Raw genomic sequence first — 22,575 nt, 5'->3', positions numbered from 1 at the left:
CTTGAACGGCTGCCGAGCAGGAAAAACCACCCACTCGAAAACCCTCTTAGGTGTTCTTCCTTTTTCCTTTTCTTTTTTTTTTTTTGTTATTTGTGCTTCTGGGATGTGGGCTGTTGCTTTTCTTTGGTATGCGCGGTGCGAAAACAAAATTGACGTCAATTACGCAATGCACACGGGGCGCTGAATATTCACTCCCCGTTTTTACCAGTCAGACACCAGCTTTTCCCGCTTTCCCCCTGCTTTTCCTTGGATGCCTGCGCTCTCACTAATCCGCTTCGGGGATTTGGGGAATTCTCAGAGCAGGGCGCATAGCATACTTTTCCGGGCGGCAAAAAGCGCGGGCAACACTTTGCGTCAGATGCTCTCAAGTTGCTCGTGTTTCGCACCCTCGGCGATGTTGCTGTTCCTTCTGTGTTTGCCGGGCGCTAATTAACGCATTAAATCATATTAATGTCGCCAAATGTTTCAAAGTCAGCCTGTCCCGCTCTGCTTTCGTATGCTTATTGGGTTGCCTTCGAAGGACTTTTGGTCCTGTCAATAAGCCGGCATAAATGGCCTCTAATGCAATGGTCTCTTCGGGTGGGTTTCGCCACTCGCGATGTTGCTCTAGTGCCATCAGAAGTTGCTGCTGGTAATGAGCGATTTAATGCCACCATTTTTGTATTTTAATTATTTTCTGGAGAATTCTTCAGCGAAAGCGCATTAGAAGAGAGTTATTTATAGGGTATTTATAGAATCTGACTCATACTACTTTGTATTTGAAGCCACATTGCCGATACACTTTGGGCCATATTTCCTGTAAAAGCAGCTCTGTCTCTTATAATTCTAGTGCTGCTGGTAGCCAAGATGCTGCTAATGCGGCAGCTTATAAAGTATCATAACTTGCTGCCAGCTTAGTTGTTGCTGCTGCTGCTGTTGCAACTCCAGCTTCTGATGCAGAAAAATCACAAATTAATTAAAGAGTCTCGCGCAGTTCTGCTTCAGCTTCTGCTTCTTCATCTCTCGCACAGCCAATAAAACTTATATAATAATTGTTCATAAAGTGTACAATATTATGTGTTTTCAAATGAGGTTTGGCTGGTCGTCGGCCAGACGAAGACGAAGACGCTGCATGTTGCATGTTGCTTGTTGCATGCAACGCTCATCGAGAAGAGACGACGGAAGACTGGAGACGAGAGGAAAGGAAAGGAAAGGAAAGGAAAGGAAAGGAAAGGAGTGAGAGGTGAGGAGTGAGGAGAAGGGAAGCCATGCCGTGTTGTCAACTATTTCTTCGGTTCATAAAAATTGTTATTAATTGGCACTTAAATGCTCAAACGCAAAAGTTGAGAGACGACGACGACGACGACGACGAACGTTGATGCTGTGTGTTTGTTTGTCTGTCTCCCGAAGCGTGTTGTGAAATTTAAGCTTTTTAGCAGTTGTTGCTGTTGTGTTGTTGCACTGTTGTTGCTGCTGCAGTTGTTGTTGCAGCTTGCCGTTCGTTCGTCCGTTCGCTCGTTGCATGTTAACCTTTGGCTCGCTTGTAATGAATGCAACCGAAACGAGCTGCCGAGGAGCCAGAAGAAAGATGCAGGCTGCGGAAGAAAGAAACAACAGCAGCTGAGGAGACTTACTTAAAGCTCTCCATATAAATTTCCAGACTTCATGTGGCACTTGTTTAAAGTCCATTTTGTGCACTGCGTGAGTGTTTATTGAATGTCTCTTTTTTTTTTTTTACTTTGAGGCCCAGACCCCAACATTTGCCCAGAAAGCCGAAGAAAGTCTGTCTCCGTGCTGCGAGAAAAATTAATAAAATGCGATAAAATGGCAATAAAACGGCAGCTTCATACATATGAAATCAGAGACACAAAGAGTAGAAAAGCCACAGTTCTCATTCCGTTAATTGTCGTATTTTAAAATTGAACAACATATTTATTTTATATATACTGAGCTAAGAAGTGAGAGAAAACTCGTAACAATTATCAGCAATATTCCACCATACATATGTATATGCGTGTTCGTCATAACGAAGCATGACTGTGTTTAACACAGTCGGAGCTGTGTTAAAATCGAATTGCAATCTTTAAGCGCCCCAGCAATGTTAATTAAAATTATAAAAATACGAGAAAATTAAGGCACCAAGGCACCCAGCAATGTGCAAGAGAACACCTTGAAAATATAATTTCTGTTTGAGCCAGCCGGCTCCCCACCTAGCGGCCCCTCCCCAACTGAAGCAACAACAAGAAGCGGGGGAATCGGTTGTGGAATCATCATATATATATACATACATATATACGTTATATCTGAGATGCTGCCCCGTTGCCATTTTTGGCCGACCGACCGCTGTGAACTGACTGAATGTCTGACTGAGTCGGGTCTTGGACTCGAATTCGAATTCGATTCCGTTTCCAATTGCCAGCTCGCCAGCTCGCCAACTTGGCCGAGTGTAAATGATATATGTGGGCACATCGGGGAGGGGGAGGGGGAGGGGGGAATCGGGCGGTACAGAGGGGAACAACGGACCGCACCGTACCGTCTTGTCTGTCATTTTGGAGCCACACAAAGATCCCAGGCCCGTGGGCTCCAGGCCCCGAGTGCAAATGACTTATAAGAATTTAATATTTAACAACACAAATCAATTCAAAAATCATCAGAGGGGTGCAGCAAAAAGTGAAATACAAATGCAAAAAACAGGCCAAAAGAAAAAAAAACAAAACTCATTTGTTGCAGCTCGGCGAGGTTCGAGGTTCGCCGGTTTCCTGGACAAAGTCTCATTTCAGTTCCTGCCCTTTGCTTTTCGTTGGTTTGGTTGGTTTGGCTTGGTTTGGTTGGTATCACTGCGCAGGCAACGAAAATGAAACTTTAACATTACGTTAAGGAAACGATCCGGCACACAATGTACAGGGTGAGGGGTTGGTGGGGCACTTGCAGGGGGTTGGCAGGGAGCCCAGCCCAACCGAGATGATGATGATAATGATGATGATGATGAGGCCGGAGTCTGAGCCCAAAGTCGTTAACATGGTGGTCGTTGCCGTTTGGTACGAGTATAGTATGTTGTTGCAGCCTTTTTGTGGTCAGCGCAAAAATTATGAAAAATCTCAAAAAGAGCTGACTGTTTTTTTTTTTTGTTTTTCATTCTTCTGGCTTTTGGCCATGGCCTTTGTATGATTTCTTTCTGGCTTCACTTCGATTTCGAATTTTTCGTATTTTAAAATTGTATTTTTAGTGTCAGCTCCAAAAACTCCGCTTCCCTCCGCCCCTCCCCAACCAAAATGCACAAGGCCAGACATAAAATTAAAAAGACACACAAAGCGATCAAGAAGCAGCAGCCACAACGGCACAAAAGATGCATCTCCCGCTGCGACCCGAAAAGAATCGATAAATAATAATAATAAAATAAGGTACCAAACCGAACGCCAGGCCATCCAAAGTTTGCAACAAACACAAACACAAACACAACTCACGGCATTCAAACAGTTTTTGCTGTTTCTCTCTAGCAAAACCGCAACAAAAATAATTTAAGCGGTAATTAAACAGAAGTGAAATGTGCAAAAAATAAATTAGTTATCAAGCCAACCCAGTTTTTAGTGCCTAGGGAAGAAAGAGTCATTAGAAAACCAATTTGCAAAAAAATGGGTAATACCCCAAAAATAGTTTTATGAATATAAGTGAATGCTAGAAGAAATCCTAAATAAAGTAATAGTACATTGCACCAAAATCACTCCATAAGATGGATATTGACAAGCAATCTTTGTCATTAAGTGACATATGTAAATCACAGTGGAAATTAGTTGCAAATAAATTCTAAGAAGTATAAAATTAACTAAAAATCGAAAGAAAATAGCGTTAAATTGAGGAGACAAATCGTCCAAGTTGAAGAAGTATGCACTCGAAAATTATCGAGCACTTAACACGGTCGCGGCAGAGATTCCGATACGGATTCAGATACAGATGCGCTTCAGCATACAGATGCAGATACATATGCAGATACAGATGCAGATGCAGATTCGGGATCGCGATCGACCATATTGCATTCGCCACAGAATGGGGATCGATGGGGCGATATATATCGGGGCATGTAGAGGGGACTTCGGGGGCAATCTGTGGCAATACAAACACTTTGCACTCAACACCCATTTAGCTAGGCCGCCTGGCTGATGATGATGATGATGATGTGGCCGCCAGCCGCCAACAGAATTGTTTACAATACAAAAAAAAGGCATCGGAAAAAAGAGAAAAAAAAGGGAATGAAAACCGAAAGAGCGCGGAAAAGTGGGGGAAATTTTGCGATCGATTGCAGCGCGGGCAAAGGAAAAGTGTGAGGAACCGCAGAGAGAACTGTAAACTATTTACAGCCTAGCTGGCTCAATGATTGTTTTGCTTGGGTTTGTTGCTGCTTTTATACAATAAAATTTATTTGATTTCTTTACGCCGCTTTCATGCCTCAGTATTTTCCTTCAATTTTCCCGCTTTTGCTTCCCCAGCCTCAGCACTTTCGAACGTGAACGCTTCGCTGAGGGAGCTGTGAAGGAGGAAGCGAGGGGCGGGCGGCGGGAAAATGCAGCACAAGGAAAATGCAGCGCAGGGAAAATGCATGGTGATCATCGTGATGATGACGCCAACTTCGGACTGGCGGCGGTCGCTTCGCTTTTATAAAAATAAATTGTTCGCAGACGTAATGATGCGAAAGCAATTGAGAATTCTATATATGCAACTGTCTGTGCATCTGTGTGTGTTTGTATCTGTGTGCCTGCATTTGTTTGTTGTTTGTTGGAATGCGTAGAATTTCAATTGACTGTGGGCCGAACGAGTGCGAGCGAGAGGGATGTGGGCAATAGACGGAACCCACTTACACTAGACTTCAAAGTTCTAGATCTGCACAGCATAAACCTCTGACTTAAAGTATACATTTCACCTCACTGGGATCGAAAAGAACCCATTTCAGAATGAATTTACTTAAGGGGTTTTCTACTCAAAGATGCGAGTGTTCTAGTGCAGAGTTACTATCTCCTCTGAAGCAATTAAACTTGAAGATTGATAATCTAAATCTGGCACCTTTCCCCGCAAAAGTCAGGGTCAGTTAGAACCCGTCCAAAGTCAAATCGCTGTCAAGTCACAACCATGGCCACCTCATCCCCCCAGCGGCAATCCTCAGTCCACAGTGATCCTCGCATCGTGATCTCTTCCTTATCGGCGGTGGACCATCGATAATGATTATTTTGACAGGCAACTGACACGACCACGTGATACCCCTGCCACTCGCATTTCTGCCCCTGATGTGCCCAGTGTTGGCTAACGATCAACAAACGCAGCTGGAAGCGAAATCTTTTCGATCTTTCAGTTGATTGCTCGTTTTTCGTTTTTTTTTTGTTTTTTCTCAATTCTTTAGAAATCTAGTTTTTTAGGGATGGCCGGACACGCCCCGCAGAACAGCGAAAAAACCTCAACCAAAGAAGTTAATTGTTCGAGATATATATGTATAGGTATAAGCTACCCCCTGCGAAGCGTAGTCGTCGGTGGGAGAGGGAGCGGGACAGCAATAGATATAGGGCTAAGGATTCGGAATCAGAATCAGAATCAGAACTCGAAACTCATCCTGAACATCCTTGGAATCCTTGCGCCTGCGTGGATTTGGGTACAGTCTGGCGGAGTTAATCCGATTTGTTGCGCCCCCTAACCGAAAAGTCCGTAGACGAGGGTGAGTTATGCGGCGGTCCTGTGATTGATTGCCTGATTTTGTCAGGGTTTTCGGGGTGGTTTCCGTACACACACAACCCTCGTTCTGGCCAAAAAGCAGTCGAACGAGCAGCGAGCGAGTGCGAAGTGAAATTGTTTGAAAACGCATTTAATTGCATCTCATTGCCATCTGACTCCTGCCAGTTACCATCACGTTTCGGTAGGTGAAAATTTGATTAAGAGAAAGAGCAGGAGAAATAGCAGGAGAAAGATAAAGTAAAAGAGAAAGGGGGCTCGTCGGTCTGGTCAACATTTTAATTATGGCAATTACAAATTGCAATGGCAAGCGCAGAAATTGCAAAAATCACGCATTTTATTGATTTTTAATTGCAACTCGTTGCATACCAAAAGATACCAGCAGCGTCTCGAGGCGAGGATCGCGGGCAAAAGGAAAAACAACAACTGAAAGGAGAAGAAAAGATCCGGGGACATGGGCATTTGTTGTCTTTAATTATGTTGTTGATTGCCCGTCAGTTGGCCAGTCCGTCCTCCTTGGCCCGTCATTCTGGCCATTTAGGTGCGAACAACTAGCTGCCTCTCGGTTGCACAGCCACACCACTCCACACCACACCAGTTAGTCAAGTTAAGTTGTCATAATTTTTGTCGTTCAACAACACCTGCAGCACGTATGTACATATACACACCCATATGCACACACCTGTACACACTCCATACACCATACTCTAGAGGGCCAGGAGCTGGAGTCGCAGAGCGCGCCAAATGCCGCAAATAACTCAGTTAATATAATTAAGTTTTGCACGAAATGTGCAGCAGAAATATGCGAAAAATGCCACGCAATCTCCACACTAAAAACAAAGCTGAAAAGGTAAAAAGAACAATAATACGCCCAGACCTTTGGGGCAGAATGAAACGAAAGTTTATGAACTTGTCCAAGTGTATATTAGTGTGTTTATTTTTTCTCTTTTTTTGTTTTTTTTTTTTTGTATAATGGCTGCCCCAATGACTTTGCGTATATGTGCATGCAAATGACGTAATGACAATGTGGGCAGCAGCACGATTTATTAACCTGGCCAAAGTTCAGCGATAAAAAGCCAACAGGCAGCCAGGGAACTCAAGAAATGTCAGCCAACTAATAGAGTACTTAGTGCAGAGCACCTTTAATAATTTGCAGCGATTTTTGCAGCTCCGATAATAATTACTTGCTTTTCGTATATGGCAAAACAAGTAAAAACCATTGAAACTTTAAAGCGCATTTGAACTAACTAAAAATGCTTTTATACAATTCCTTTAAAACATTGATACATTTCTGCACTGCCATATGATTTTGCAGCGTAATTTAATTACGCTTCATAATCGGCTTAGTGGCAGAGTGGCAAAGTTAGAGAGAGAGCGAGTGTCTGGCACCTGTTTTCCACCAAATGGAAAATCAAATTTCATGCCAGCCAGCCAAAACATTTGCATACAAATCAGCGAGAGCAACCCTTCAAATGCCCAGACAGCAGAAAAACAAAAAGCCAAACCAAACCAAACCAAACCAAACCAAAAAAAAAGCACAGCCTTCTAATGATATTTTGATGTTGTCTCGATGGGTCTTCAATGGGTGTTGGTTGGAAACCCGCAAAATGCGTGTTTTAAATCCAATTTAGACATTATCTAATTTAGGGCATCTCCTCCTGACTGCCTCACTGCCTCACTTGCCTCACTTGCCTCACTTGCCTCACTTGCCTCACTTGGCTGACTTGGATGACTTTGCTGACTCTGCTGACTGACTCGAGTCGCTTGGGGGCTCTCGCTTTATGCAAATCTATGGAAATTTCATTATCGCACACCCCTTTTGCTCGGTCGGGAAAACTTTTTACCAAACATGCCCGGCTAAATGCCGTAAATGCTGTAAAAGGCGCCAAAAGATGTAATAAACTCATTTAAACTCATCGCCACCGTTAGACTGTGCTTTTTTCGGCTGTTCCCGGCTTCGAGTTCGGGTTCGAGGGTTCGAGGGTTTGGGTAATGAAATTTTTGCTAGAGCATCTTTTGCCCTCCCAATGATAATATGCAAATGGCCCGGCCCAGTGGGACGTCCTGCCTACCACGACGCCACTCCAATCCACTTCCGAAATACACTCCTACTACGCTCGCTACTCGGACTACTCTGAAAGGACTAAAGTGAATCTCGGGCAGCGTTTCGTGTTGCAATAATCAAATTTTCTAATTTTTATGGCCCTCTGCGGACTGACAAAGCGGCGAGTAATGGCCAAAAAAGTGAGGCTCACGACCAGGTCTAATTGATTTGGCAGTGGCCGGCATGATTCAACCTTAAGTACTCTTACTTATTTCTGGAGAGGCACAGGCAGCGGCATTTCGGGCGAAATATGGGAGTGGGAATCGCAATGGGAATCGGAATGGAAATGGGAATGGGAATGGGAATGGGTATGTTACTCTGGGAGTCGAGGAGCGGAACTTGTGCCTCGTCATGGCCATGGCGACGTCGTCTGCCAGTCTGCTGCTCGCACTGGCCATGATGCGACACTTTTGGCCAGGCTTTTAAAGACTCGACCGCCCCTCTATTCAAAAGACAGTCTCGAAAAAGGGGGAAAAAAGAATGAAATAATACACAGAACTCAAAAGCGCCGTGCTGAAGTTCGCGGCAAAGATGACTGGGCTAAAACTCAAAACAAGAGTGTTCAGATCGCATTCAGATGAGGATTTCAACGCACTGAACAAAAAACGGACCCTTTTTAAAGTAATAAATATGAACTTGATCAGTGAAGCACTTACTTGCAATATGATTATTTATTGTTAATAAAACTATCATATTCTGTGCCTAACAGCTTAACTACCTTCAACTATGAATACGTGGAATATGGGCTATCATTTTGTCTAGCTACAGTTATTCCCCAAGTCAAGTAACATAAAACATTTTCTCAGTGTAGAACTCTCCTATTTCTGAGGGACGGGGCAGTTTATTTGGAATGCGTAGCTCGCGCGAATCTTTGATCTACATTTGAGTCACTCTGGGCCATTTATCAGTGTGTTCATATCAATAATACTGTATGAATTTCGTGTTATGCTGCCTGCTAAGGTGACTCGACACTTTTCGGCTTCCAGAGGGCATGGCATACCATGCAGCCCCGCCCATTCCACCATCACCATCACCATCACAACCACAACCACTGGCAATGGCATTTTTTTTGAGGCATGACTCGCCAGACAGCGACAAATCCTTGTAATGCCTCGTCTCTGGGCATGTTTCCTCTAGTCGGGCTAATTTCAGCTGTCAGCTTATCGGCCGGGCCGAAAGGAACAAGCCGGCGAGGCGATAAGTTGGCCAACACCTTGGGGCACTTGCAAAATGCAATCTATGAAATCTCCCCGCTTGCGAAATGAAAATGTTTGCCTTTCGAGTACGCGAGCGTCGTGTAGCTGGGATTTGCGTTAGTTCGCTGACAGGGAAACGTCCACGAAGTGTCCGATTTGGGATCGGAATCGTACTGCGAATGGGAATAGGAATCGGAATCGGAATTGGAATCGGGATCCTGCTGGCCCGGTCCGATGTCTTGGCTAATCTCTGGGCCAGGTTGTCGTCTCTATCGGCCAGCGGAATCTATTTGACACTGTCTGGGGTCTGGGGTCTTGGCTTTTGGGTTTTTGGTTTTGGTTTTGGTTTTTGGACGCGATGTCGTTGTTGTCTCTCCGCTGCATTTTCGTTTGTCCCCTCAGGGACTTTTTAGCACGTCACACAACAACAAAAAAAGAAGATAAAGATGGGGAGTCGGTTAAAAATGGGGGAAAAGAGAGTGGGGAGGGGGCGTGACAGTTTACATGAAATTACTTTGCATACACATGCATCAAATTAATTACACGATTAATGTTCTCACATGCAAGCCAGTCTGCAAGCCTCTTATGCAAATCTATTTCTCGCGATCATTGCAGCATTTGCATGTCGCTATCTTGATATCTTTTGCCGGCAAGAAAATGATTCCATTGCCTTTCGTGATTTCCCCCCTTGCTCCCCTCCCTTCCGTTTGCATCCCCAGGAATTTGTGTTGGAATTGTGTGAAACATGCCATTTGAATAATTATCTTATTTGCATGGCAGCCGCAGCGAGAAATGCACTCAAGTGCAAATTAAAAGAGGAAAAAATAAGGAAAACTAGAGTCCAAAGTTCTGGAGGCCTGTTTTTTTTGTTTTTTTTTTTGTTTTTTCTCCGACTGGTTAATCTGGGCTGTGTGAGCGAAAAGTTCAAATTGATAGCTCCGAGATTTGTGGAGCAGATAAATCCGATCTCTGCGAAATGCAAAATCGCGTGCAGCTCCATCTGCTCCATTTGCTCCATTTGCTCCATTTGCTGCATTTCCGCCGGCGTTTTCCTCCTTCAGATACCTATTTTCTTTTTTTTGTACTTTTTCGGGGCTGCAGTCGCTACGTTTCCACTGTTTGTGTAACATAATAGGAAAGGCAAACAAATGATAAGTTTGATAGAGTCACAATTGCGCGCCACCGCTGCCTTATCTATTTATTATTTTACCTTACTTATATTCTTGGCTTCTTCGGGGAGCTGAGTAGTTTTTCAGGTAGCTTCTGAATTTTTATTATCAAAATACTAATTTCATTGTTTGCACAAGATTTCCAAATTTCTTTTTTTTTTTTTTTGTTTTGTATTCTCTGCTACGGCAGCCAGTGCTTCAATTTGGCTGTTATCAGCCTATAAATATTTAATCACAGACCTGTACTTTAGGCATTCATTCTCCATTCTCCATTCTCGCTCATGTTTTATTGTTATTTTGGGTTTGAGTTTGGGTTTCGTTGGCTGCTGATAGCGGACAGCATGGGAAGTCAAGATTTTTGGTTAGATAATGGTCACAAGGGAGCTGCAACGCGGCGTATGAGTAATTTGCCGTGTTTGTATCTAAAACAGTTGACTCGCTGTTCTCTGGTTTAGTTTAATTATGTCAAGTGTTTCGACATGAAATTAAAATGTTGCCACTCGAGCTGGAATTTAACTGGAAAATTAATTTGTCATTGCCTGCGGATGTCTGTTGAGTCGAATTCTCAAGATATGATAGCAGTCGGCCTGAAATGTGCGTAATTATTGGTGTTTAATTAAAATACTGATAGCCGATGACTTAGGCGCTGATTAATATGGAATTATTGTGTGAATAAAGAACTAAATAAATGTGATAGTGAGATGTGAGATGTGAGGTGAACATTTTGCACGAGAGCTTAGCGCCTTTAATTTCAATAAACTTCAAGCAAACTCGAACAAACTTAAAGCCTTTTGTCTGGCTGAGTGTACACAATAATTGTGTGTAATTAACTTGCCATTTGATTGAAATTATACCCCGCACACACACTTACAGTCACACACTCGCACAACCATTCATTCATTTGTGGAAAATTCTTAGTAAAGCAATTTGCCTGCCAAAAGTGATGGCTGTGCTGCCAGGGGGGCGAGCGATTTCAGTCAGCCATATTGAATTGTTCGGGCTGTGCCAAGGAGTTTTGCACCTCCACCGGCTTTAATTAAAAATTCAACCCCCCAAACAAAATGGCTCACACACATGAACACACAGTTTACAGCCTGAGCAAATTTGAAAAACAATTAAATGCCATGCGCGCAATTAAATACACAAAAGGTGGCAACAGCGAAAAAGGGGAGTATTGGGCTGAACACAGGGAAAAATCATCTAAAGTTGGTGAAAAGGGGTGAAAAGGGGGGAAAAGTGGAAAAGGGTGGAGCAGCTGCTGCTCAAGTGGCACACACTCACACACACAGACACTTAGGCACACTTGGGGTTGGGGTGCTTATATACCGTTAATTAAGCAGCCTGCTAACAGAAACCCAACGCCAAAGAGTCTTCAGACCGAGAGCATTCCGGATTGTGGAGGGCCTTGTGGCTAAAACCAAAACCTAAGCCAAAACAACAAACATGACACAAACAGACAAACAAAAGCTTTTGTTGCCCCAGAACAACAACGGCAAATCCATCAAAACAAACAGCCAGGAGGGATTGTTCCGAGGATTGGGACTGGGATTGGGCCAGGGCTTCAGCTTGGGGTTTGGGCTCAACTTCCACTCGCTGCCACTCACTTTTCCACATCGAGCATTTCCCATCCGCCCCGCAAATCCTGCGAAACCAGAAACCGCACGGAAAAACTTTCATTCGCAGCGGCCGTGTAAAAAGGATTTAATTATTTGCTCTAAGGATATGCTCATCCGATGGGGGAGAAAATTTGTTCCTGCGTGTTTGCCAGCAAATAGAAAAAATATGCTTCACGTCCACTTGGCAGGGTGTTTGGCAAACGAAATCAAACAAAATTACAGGACTATCTGCACAGAGGAAAATTATTACTTACAGATTAATTTATTTCGAGATATAGGTAGCAGCAAACGAAATTTCTCAATGCAAGATAAAATATCTTGAGTGAAATGGCATCTATAAGATACAGATTTGGTTTTGGGAGTTCGAGTTTGTTTTTTCGAAAGTGATAAATGCTATTTTTTTAACTAATACCTCTCCCTTTCCCAGCTTAGCTGCAGTTTGGATTTTAAATTGTGAAATGCGCCCTAGGCAAAGGCCTAATCCCAGACCCAAACCCAAACCCAAACTCAGACTGGGATTGGGATTGCAGCCGCGGGTTAGGCTTAGACATACCCCCGAGAACCCTCTCCCGAATGTCAATTGCAGGATATACGCCGTCGGGCAATTACGGCCCGTACGAAAAGTATGAAGAAGGGCGGGAAATCTCTGCGTGTGCCACGCCCACATCGAAAGGGAAAACTTCCCACGCACCGAAAACTGAGTTACGAGCCGTAATTTGATTGTTTTGCTTTAGTTTTCGATGGGACTTGAGCTCGAGAGGGCTGGGTTCCGAAACTGTTGATTGTAGTGATTAACCGGCCAGGAGCTGTGACAGAGATTTTACCAAATTACAGGGCTCCATGGAAATTGCATGTTTTGACTTTTGGGTGGAACGCAGCACGACACGCGTCGATACTCGTTCGACGACTACTGCCCATTCCAGCAGCAATTATCTCCCGCAGCTGAGCCGACTTAGCCAAGTCATTTGGAAAGTTCTCAGACTGACCGCAAGTCAAACTTCTCGCCAGCGTAATGAAGTGAGCGAGGCCCAAAACAATTGAGCAAAGTTATTCTATGCTTCAGCAATTTGTGTGGTGCACTGTGAGTAAAAGGAGATGGGTTGTCGGAAATCGTAAAAGGGTATGAGTTGTGGGAAATCGTACTTTGAAGTATTTCTCCCAAGAGCAACCATGTTTTTGATAGACTGCATGGTCACACTGTGCTTCTTCGCTGCTAACAGTGTGACCATAATAGAATATAAAGCAAAAGCAAACAAATTCTTGCCTATTCAACGTGAACTTCTTTCCAACGCCCTGCTCTCAGTGTAAACTTTGATGGCCCTGGTGGTCGTAACTTTTTTTATGACTCACTTGGCCCTAGAAATTTGCGGTTGTTGTCTCGGTTGCCCATCTACACTTGCGCTCGCCCAATTGTCGCTACTCCACTCCAGATATCATCAAAAATTTAGCAAGACGAGCGGTCGGAGAGGGCATTAAATAAATAATTTAGCTCCGCCAGGTAAACGAAAATTGTTTCTTGATCATTTTAATGCACCCACAGGGCCACTCCGCCCCAAAAAAAAAGCCAAAAAAACTTTTCACGATGAGGGAGCATTACGTGACGTGGAAATGGAATTGGGGTTAGATGGGTGAACCCCCTCGTTTCGCTTTCATTAATATTAAAAGCAGTCCCCAGCATGGGCGCTCATCATTTGAATAAAAACCGATATTTGTTAATAATTGTCGCAGGACATGCGAAAGGAATTCGATAGCTTAATTTGTGGAGCGGGCCATCGGCTAATTGAAAATGTAATTAAAGCACGCATCGATTGGCCGGATCCTCTTCAAGGAGCACGCCAGTCATTTTGGCCAACACTCGGCGGTGTTCCGAGCCTCTCGGCTCCCAGTAATTGGAGCCACCTTCACAGGGCCCAAACCGCCAAAAAAAAAATGAAGAAGTAATATTGAAAAAATGAAACAGAACCCAGGCAAAGTGTGCGGCAAGTGTGAAAGATGCGAGCAAGTCCAGAAGACTTGGCCCAGACCATCAAGCCTATCAAATTTCACCGACTCCGCTTGGGAAAGTTGTTTGTTTTGCTCTCTTTGGGCCGCAGCTCTGTTTTTTATGGCCATTTTATTTGATTTCGGCTGGCTAATTAAATAGTTCCATTTTGGCCGACGGTCAGTCCAAAGTTGTTGTGTTTTGTTGTGCTTTGTCTATGTCTCTGTCTTTGTTTATAAGCCATAAAAGCAACGACAATTGCTACAATTGCAGGCGGTTTCAGCGGCTTTATCGCGTCCGTTTATGGTGGAAATTGTTTATGCGACTATCAAGAGACACCTTATGGCTCATAAAGTGGAGGGATGGGTTTGGATTGGATTGGATCGGATTTGCCGGGCTAGGAGTGTTTAAAATGCAGACGGTGTTGTCTAATTATTAATAGATTTGCGGCTGCGAGTGTGTTTGAAATGGAAAGTAGGCAGAAAAGCAGGAACCTGCCATCCCCTGGAACTTGGCCGTCTCCTAATCTAGCCTAAGCTATATATTATAATCCTGATGCCTGTGGTCAAGCTAATCCCCTAAAAGTTCATTGCTCTCGGAGCTATCTATTAAATCAAATATATTCGGCCATAACAATTATACAAAGCAAACAAGCTACAAATTGTCTATAGCAGGGCGCTATTAATATGCGATTTAACAAATATTTAGCGAAAACACAAGCAATGTGTGCCCCGAATTCGAAATGAAGCGCAAATGCGACGAATCACATATATATTTCATTGTATTCGAAAGTCAAGAATTTTTACGAGCTTGGGAAAATAATAATTTTATGGCTAAAAATTGTAGCTTGCACGTGCATGAAATTAATGCGAACCGCTTTGTGTATTTTCGTTATTAGCAGAATTTAAATTGCTCTTCGATCGATTTCGATCGCTGAATACCTGGTACGTTGACATTTTTGGTTTCTGCATAAGTTTTTCCCCGCTGATATTTCTTTTTTTGCTTCCCGGTTTATTTTGTTTTAGCAGCGTTTTAATATGCCATCGTTGTCGCTGGCCTGTTGTCCATTGCCGATGACGATGGCAATGGCGATGTTGATGATGATGGAGATGGAGACGAGTTGATTCTACTCCTAGTTAGAAGACGGCCAGATCGCCAGAGCCAGTCGCTGCATATTAATTTGATAACTTATATATACTCTCGTACAATATACATGTATATCTAGCTATATTTATTTCTGCACACGACGTTGTCTGCCCGCTTGTCGTTTCGTTGTGGCTCAGTTTGGTTTTGCTTTTGGTTTGGTTTTGTATTTTGCTCTAGGCCTAGGCCACGACAATCTTGAACATTTGTTTGTCCACAATATGGCCAGGCCATGGCACTTTTGACAACTTGACAGTCGTGCAGCCAGACTGGGGAGACGGGGGACTTATAGCCAGGCCAGGAGACGGAAGAATCCGGCCAAGACGGGGCTGGCAATGTCTGCCTTTGGCATTGGCCATGGCTGTATCGTCTGGCGCATTTAATGGCCAGGCGTGTCAATTTAAAGCGACATTTATAACCAATTTGTAATCAATTCTAACAATCAGCCAACGCATGCCCCACACTCCTCACACTCCTCACTCTCCCCCCATTCCCATTCCCTTCTATTCCTATTTATATTTCGTACTGAATTTACTTATTCATATGCCATGATCTATTCTCCACTTGCAGCGGCCGCCGAGCTCATCGCTGTCCTACGGCGGCGCAATGAACGACGACGCCCGATCGCCGGGCGCTGGTAGTACTCCCGGTCCACTGTCACAGCAGCCACCTGCCCTAGATACATCAGACCCTGGTAAGTTCAGCCCCAAATCTAAAACAAATTAGTTGTCTTTTGAGCTAAGATCTGAAACATCATTAGAGTTGCAGCAGATGGTGAGAGAAGTGCACCATTTCTAAAGCAAAAACCCATCTGACTGATAGGAATCTTGGGATGAGGCCATGTTGTTAGCATACCTACAAGAAACTAAGCTTATTTCGATTTTATTTTGCAGAAAATCTATTATAACAGAAATTACTTGTAATCATACCACGCAAAACTCGAGCTGATTCTAGCCAGTTTCGATCTGCTTAATCCCTATAATCGCTATTGAATGTGTTACGCACTTCACACCTCTTGAGGCGGCTGTCTCCCACTTTTGATTATGTTGTTTGCCGCAGTTTCAAGTGCCGCCAAAGCTTTTCGAACAAGTTCGCCGCGTAAGCGTACAACAACTTGACAAAAGAGTAACAACAACCACGCGCACCAACAACGAACAACCAACAGCCAACAACCAAAAGGCTGCAGAAGAAACAACAACTTCTCCTAGGGACAGCCCTCGGATCTGCGGCTTTTGAGGCCCTAGACTGCCTGTCTTGGGGATCCGAACCTGGAGCCCAGTGGACGACCCACCACTCCAAACTCCAAGCTCCACTTCAGCCTGCAAAGAGTTTTATGTGTATTTTTTTAGTATTTTCCCCACACTCCCTCCCCTCCCCACACCACCTTGTTGTTGTTGCTTTTTCAATATTTTTCGAGTGCGACTGACTTTGCACTTGGCGCTTCTTTTTGAAGATCTCGTGTGAAGGTGCGGTGAGGGGTTGTCAGAGGGGGGGAAGGCAGGTGAATTATTTATGGTGATAGGCAAAAATAATATTTTGTTTCTGTGTTTTTATTTCCTCGGAGAGCGCAAGTGCGTTGTTTTCCCCTTTGTTTGTATGGCGGCAGCGAAAAAAACAAAAGCCCTGGCCAAAACAGCTCTCGAAAAAGACACTCTAGGCCACTCGTCGTTTGCTCTCAAGAAAATGAGAAAAAAACATGGAAAAAACGAATATTGAGTGGGGGCCCCAAGGTGATAATGCAGTTTCACTGCTAAAAGAATTGGGACACTGAAAACAAAACCCTGCAGGCCAAATTACCATATGGAAAAATGATAAGCTGAAAGGACAAAGCAATTTAAAGTATAAAAAGCTGAATATATTTTGTAGAACCCAATTAGCTTGGGCTGCAACTATTTTTTCACGTGTAATCGAGGGAGGGGTTTGAAGAGTGCTCCACAGAGTTGGAGGCGTTCCGCAGCCAATCCATTGACGTTGACGTCAAATTCGAAAAAACTTTAAAGCGCGCCGAACAGCAACTTTAACGCTTGTGTGTGGATTCCACCGATATGCGAGTATATATGCACGTTCATCGAAAATATATATATACTTTCTGTATGGTCGTGTGTGCGCGCCATTTTGATTGATTTATCTACACGTCGCTTGACTTTGTAGACAAATTAAATTTCGGCATAGTTCGAGTTGTGCACTCCCGAGCACTCAATAGAAATTATCTACAGTTGAATAATTTCTAGCAGCGCGCAAAATTTCCATGTTAATTTCGGGACCGCAGCTTCCACACTCCCTCCTCTCTCCTTGTTTCCCCTGGTTTTCCGAGCGATAAGAAAATGGCAAGCCCCACCCCTCCCCGCCTTTCCACTTCCCCACTTCCCCACTTCCCCACTTCTCTACTTTCCTACTATCCTACTGCCATTCGGCGTCTGTGGGAAATTTGCGTCGCGTATTTCGGGCGTAGCAAATAGATATTTTCCACATTTTAAGTAGACAAGGCAACGGAGGGCGGTGGAATGCGGTTGCCAAGAATAAGTATTTATTCTCCGAGCTGCAGAAATTCCACTGCAGGGGCAAAAGGCACTGCGGCCGGGGGAAAGGGAATATTTTTCTGTCGTAATTTTATGCACGAATTCGTAAAATGTTATTCAAATGGAAAATGTGATTTTTATCAATTTTGACAGGAATTTCATGCCCCAGCCGAGAGCACAAAGAAAAGTAAGGAGGGGCAAAAAAAAAAAAAGAAAAAAAACCAGCAGAGAGCTGAGTGCACAAGGATGCGCATCCTGAAAATTTCCATGAATTGTGCGAGGAGCGGTGGTCATGGGAAAGGGTAAAGGGGTCATGCCCCCGAGGAACTTAAAGATACTTTTCGAATTTAATTATAGGTGTATTCGAAATCTCCACGCTGCTAGATAGATTTCCCCATAAAACCCAACATACTTTAACTGACAGCCGCAGACCCTGTAATTACGCACACACACAACACCCTCATCAACTTCGCTTGGAGTTCAATTAAAAATATTTTTTTTTCCAAAGTGACGAGCTAATGTGGCGTTAAAGAGCCAAACGATACTCAAATTTAAAGCCCAATCTGTTTATTTACACGGCGAAATTGACGAGTCGTCAAGTGTCGTGCTTAAATGCAAATCAAAACGAGATCAGCCGTGGGGTCAGGGAAATAAAATTGGAAATGAAAATAAACACGGCCAACGGGTGGTCCTTCAGCAACCCCTTGGCATTCGGCGATAAAAAAGGAACCCCTCTCCCTGCGCCACTGACATTGATTGAAAATGCTGCGTGACGTAAATTAACTTTCATGGGGGTTGGGTCGAGAAGTGCGTGTTATCCTTTCCGCTCGGGAAGTTTCGTCAAGCCGCAAGACCCACACAATTGCCAATTGTTACAATTTTAAAACATATCCTTCTCACAAACTCCTGCTCGCAAATCAGAGAGGGGAGGGATGGATGGCAGCTTGTTTTTGTCACTGCGGCATTTAAATCCTACCCGACCTTGTGTGAAGTGCACTTATTTACTTTTTTCTCATTTTTGTGTTTTGTTGTTTTGTTTTGTGTTTGTAGCCCAACTAAGGCGATTATCTTTGGCCGATGCCCTGTTGTTCTAGCTTATTTACATTGATGGAATGGGTTTTGCAACAGCAACAAGAGGCACAACAATAACAGGAAGCTCTAACTCTGCTTTGTTATCTTACCACGCACAATTAGACAATTTCCATTTCCATTTCCATTTGGGTCTTTCCCTCAGCGTTGACAGTTTTTCTCAGGCATTTCGCCCTGGGACTTTTCTCTGTCTTGTGATGTGAAAGCATTTTCCTCACTCGCTCGCTCACTCCGCCCACTTTTAATTGTGTTGTCTGTGATGTTTTGGGAAAGGAAGTAAACTCGCTTCGAGGCTCTTTTGTATATTTCAGTTTATTTTATTTCTTACAAATCACTGGCATAATATCTTATAAAGTTGTAAAGTACGTATTTAATAATTAGAATCAGTCTATGCGCTCTAGAACTCCCTTTCGCATTCAGATGACATCCAATCATAATTCACACCCCATATTATCTGCTGATCCATCTTTTCAGCGTTCCCACAACTTTTTAACTCTTTTGTCAAAATGCTGACACGAATTTCCCAGCCCAGAGCCCAGACAGCGATCGACAAAAAATGAAATTAAAATTTTACGCATTAACGAAAACGAAGAAAAAACCTTTTGTGCAGAGCTGGCAGAAATTGCCCATATCTGTGCGGGGTTATCTTTCTGGCGTAGAACATAGGACTAGGCATATTCATATTCCTGATTCGGAATAGGAATCCCTAACCCCTAGAATCCGGCTAAACGTGCCAGACCAGCTGCTGCACGTTTGGGATTCCGCTCGGGTTGATTCGCATTCGCACTCGTAAAAATTGAAACAGAAATGCGATGTTTCATAATGAGGACTTGGCTGAGGGGAAATGTGTGTGTGGCAATAGTCGGGGGACCAGGACCAACGAGGAGAGCTTATGTAACATTACGTCAAACGGCACAAAGGGCAATACATCTTCATCCCCTAAATAAAAAACATAAAAACCTAAAACAGCAAACTCAACGAGTGACGGGACTTGTTCTTATTTTACAATGAAAATTTACGAACTGACTGTTGCTTTTTTTCCTCCGATGCGCGGTACTGTGTGGTGTGGTGCGGCGCATTATCATATTTCTGGGCCGACACGCCAATGAATAGAATGCGCATCGAATTTCCCGGCAGTCAGGCCGGATTCTTCCCGGGGTAACCCTCACATCAACGGAATCATCAACACCAGCACTGGGAGTTCCTGAAATTTTCTGAAGGATGAGGCGGAAGGTCGCCCGGAGTTGACAAACAAGCAACACCAAAAAAGACTTTGAGGGTTGCTCAAACTCCCGAATTTCCGAATTCCCCGATTTCCGAACAAAATGCAAACTTCCGTGCCGTGCCGTGCCGTCTCTGTCGCTCGTATACCCATCTCTTTCGCTGGGAATCGCGTTTCATGGGTGGTCGCTTTTGACTTGAAATTTGTCTAGCTTTACACTTATCGTCGTAATATAGTTATGGATCTGCCACACTGGCGGTTGCATAAATTAGTAACAGCCGGACGAACACTCAAGCCATCAAGTGATAAGTCGGCGAGCGAGATGGCCTTACCGCTTGAGAGAGAGACAGACAGACGGAGAGATAAGTATTTTTTGTGTTTTTTCTGTTATTTTTGTTAATTTCTGTCCCCCCGCATTAACCTCAATGCTATTCATTTTCAAGGAAACATTAAAAGCCATGTACTCCCGACTTTTATTATTCATTATTTTCGCATTCATTTCGGTGTCTCGCTGTCTCGCTGTCTCGCTGTCTCTTTGAACTGCATCTGCGAGAGAGAGAGGGGCATACGGCAGGCGAAAGAGATGGCAGGATGGTGGCGTGCCATTAATAGAGCTATCAAGTGCCGTATGCTGCTGATGACAGTGGCGGAGCTTATCAAGCTGCCAGTTTGCAGTTTTGCAGTTTAAAACTGCATTTCTCAACACACAAATCACAAATCACTGCGCGGCATGCAATCTCTCACACAAATCATTTCATTTTTGCCCGACGAAGCCAAGTGTCATTAGCGTCACACGTCCCGATCTCGTTCCCGATGCCAATCCCGATCTGCCCCACCGCCCCACCGCCCCACCGCCCCATGCTCTTAATGCCCCATGGTGGTGCCAAGTGTTTATTAGTACGAGGCATTTATCAGCAATTATAATTATACGGCTCTTTCTCTCTTGGAGCTCAAGTGTGTGTACGAGTGTGCGCTGTGAGCCCTGACGACCTCTCGTTTTCGCTGAAACCAGAATCAATGAGATACGCCGGAGATGGCAACCAAATCAGATCATTTATATTTTCGAAAACAATGTGATATGAAATGGTTAATAAGAAATTGTTAAAGGAACAGTAACTTCAAATAACTACAAATTTAATTTTCTCAAATATGCATAGTGCAGTGGACCTATTCGCAAGGACTCCACTGTATGCTAAATGCTTTTTAAATGCCCAGCCAGGCAAATTAAGCAGCTCGTGTTTTGGGCAGGCTAGCCAACAACCTCTTGACTGGCCACGCCCACTACCGGCATTATCCACGACCCCCTTAAAGAGGAGGCCTTGTTTTCGGTTTGTTCGCTTCGGAAACAAAGCCACCGAAACACCGAAGATATTACAGAGAGAGAAATTGGTATAGCAAGTGGTACTTCAATTTTGATTAAGTGGAAAACTTAAGAATGACTTTTTCGCACATTTTAATGATGTTTGGATATCCTTCAGGCTATAGTAAACTGTATGTTGTATCTGATAGCACTGAGACATACCTTATTTCGCTGTGTACTCTGCGCCCACTGACCGCAGTGGGCGTGGCAGCAGCCCCTCCCCCAATCGCCCCCCGCCCAGTTTCCGTAGGCAAACATTCAATGACAAATTATGCGCCTTGTGGCTGAATGATGGGCGTGGTCGGTCGGCGGTTCTGTGCTCACCTGACCAACTCTGCCTCTCGGTTTTTTTTCGTTTCGTATGGTTTCGTTTTGTTTTGTTATGCCACCTACTAACTTAACTTGGCTAACGAACCACCCACCCCCTGCCCTGCCAAGAAGAAGGAACCGCCCACCTGGTTGGAGCGTGTCGAGGGCGTTTTGTGAGGAAATTTTGACATTTTGTAATGCGTTCCTCGGCTGCCCTCGAAAAAAAAGGAAATTATCTAGCGTCAACAGGAGGAAAATTGTGCCACAAAATGGTTAGGGAAAATTGTGTAGAAAATTGTGGTAAATATAGGTGTATTTATGTATACATTTTCTGGCCCGACGGTGTGGAAATTGTAGGTTAGCCTACCCTAATGATAAACGACATTAGCGAGCGTGGAAAACGAGAGGGAAACTCAAGGGGGTCGATGAAATGGACTTCTGGGCGATGCAAATTGTCTGATAAACGTCTTGATCACGAGGGCAAGGAACCAGAGATGATCATTGAACCGTCTGCAATTTTGAGTCATCTCAGTGGCAATTGTCTCCGGTCCGCGAAATAAAGTAAGAATCATCAGCACAAAGAAATGCGAAATGCAAAATGCGGAATTTCTGGGGCTTGTAAGCCCCATCTGCACCCCCCTCCCCGCCCAAAAAACACACCCACTGAACGAGGGAGATGTATACACACATGTGTCTTGGGCTAAATTTAAACAACTTTTTCGCCCGGCCATATAACGCTTTCAATGGAAAAATATCTTTTGTAGCGCCAAATGGCGCCGTGGCACAAAAGTTCCATTTCGTACTTATACTCTTGTGCCTTTCATTCTTATTTCGGTTATTCGGTTATTTTCTTTTTTGCGAAACCATTCGGTTGCAGACTCTTCAAATATTCATTGAGTTTGACTAAAAGGCCAGGGCAACCCACGGCCATTTCATTAGCCCGGTGAAGTTGGCCCCAAAAAAAGAACATATGGAGCAGTGACAGAGCCGGAGAAATGGGGAGCGAACCGGAGCTCCTCTTCACATTTAAATGCGCACATAATTTCTAATTTGTGCGTCTAATTTATGGGCTTCGAGTGGCAGCGAGTGGCAGCGAGAGACCCCAAAAACTTAGCACAACAAACTTGCCAATTTAACGGGCGCCCAACCAGAAAAAGAAAATACTCAAGTGAAATA

At 44.0% G+C, this 22,575-nt stretch overlaps 1 protein-coding gene across 3 annotated transcripts in view; it reads left to right on the top strand.

Moving 5' to 3' along the window:
- Positions 1-22,575, top strand: part of LOC120454510 (homeobox protein homothorax) — a 107,726-nt gene that overhangs the window by 38,898 nt on the left and 46,253 nt on the right. For 2 of the 3 annotated variants that reach the window (XM_039639866.2, XM_039639865.2), the window contains exon 7: positions 15,471-15,594. In XM_039639866.2, the coding sequence (XP_039495800.1) occupies positions 15,471-15,594 (124 nt within the window). Of the gene's footprint in view, positions 1-15,470; positions 15,595-15,671; positions 15,675-22,575 lie in introns of all 3 variants that reach the window. The other variant, XM_039639867.2, reaches the window with a different exon arrangement.

This window comes from Drosophila santomea, chromosome 3R, assembly GCF_016746245.2.
Source record: "Drosophila santomea strain STO CAGO 1482 chromosome 3R, Prin_Dsan_1.1, whole genome shotgun sequence".
NCBI classification, from domain to species: Eukaryota; Metazoa; Arthropoda; class Insecta; order Diptera; family Drosophilidae; genus Drosophila; species Drosophila santomea.
The sequence above is the reverse complement of the archived record's forward strand: the minus strand, read 5'-3'. Positions and strand labels throughout refer to the sequence as shown.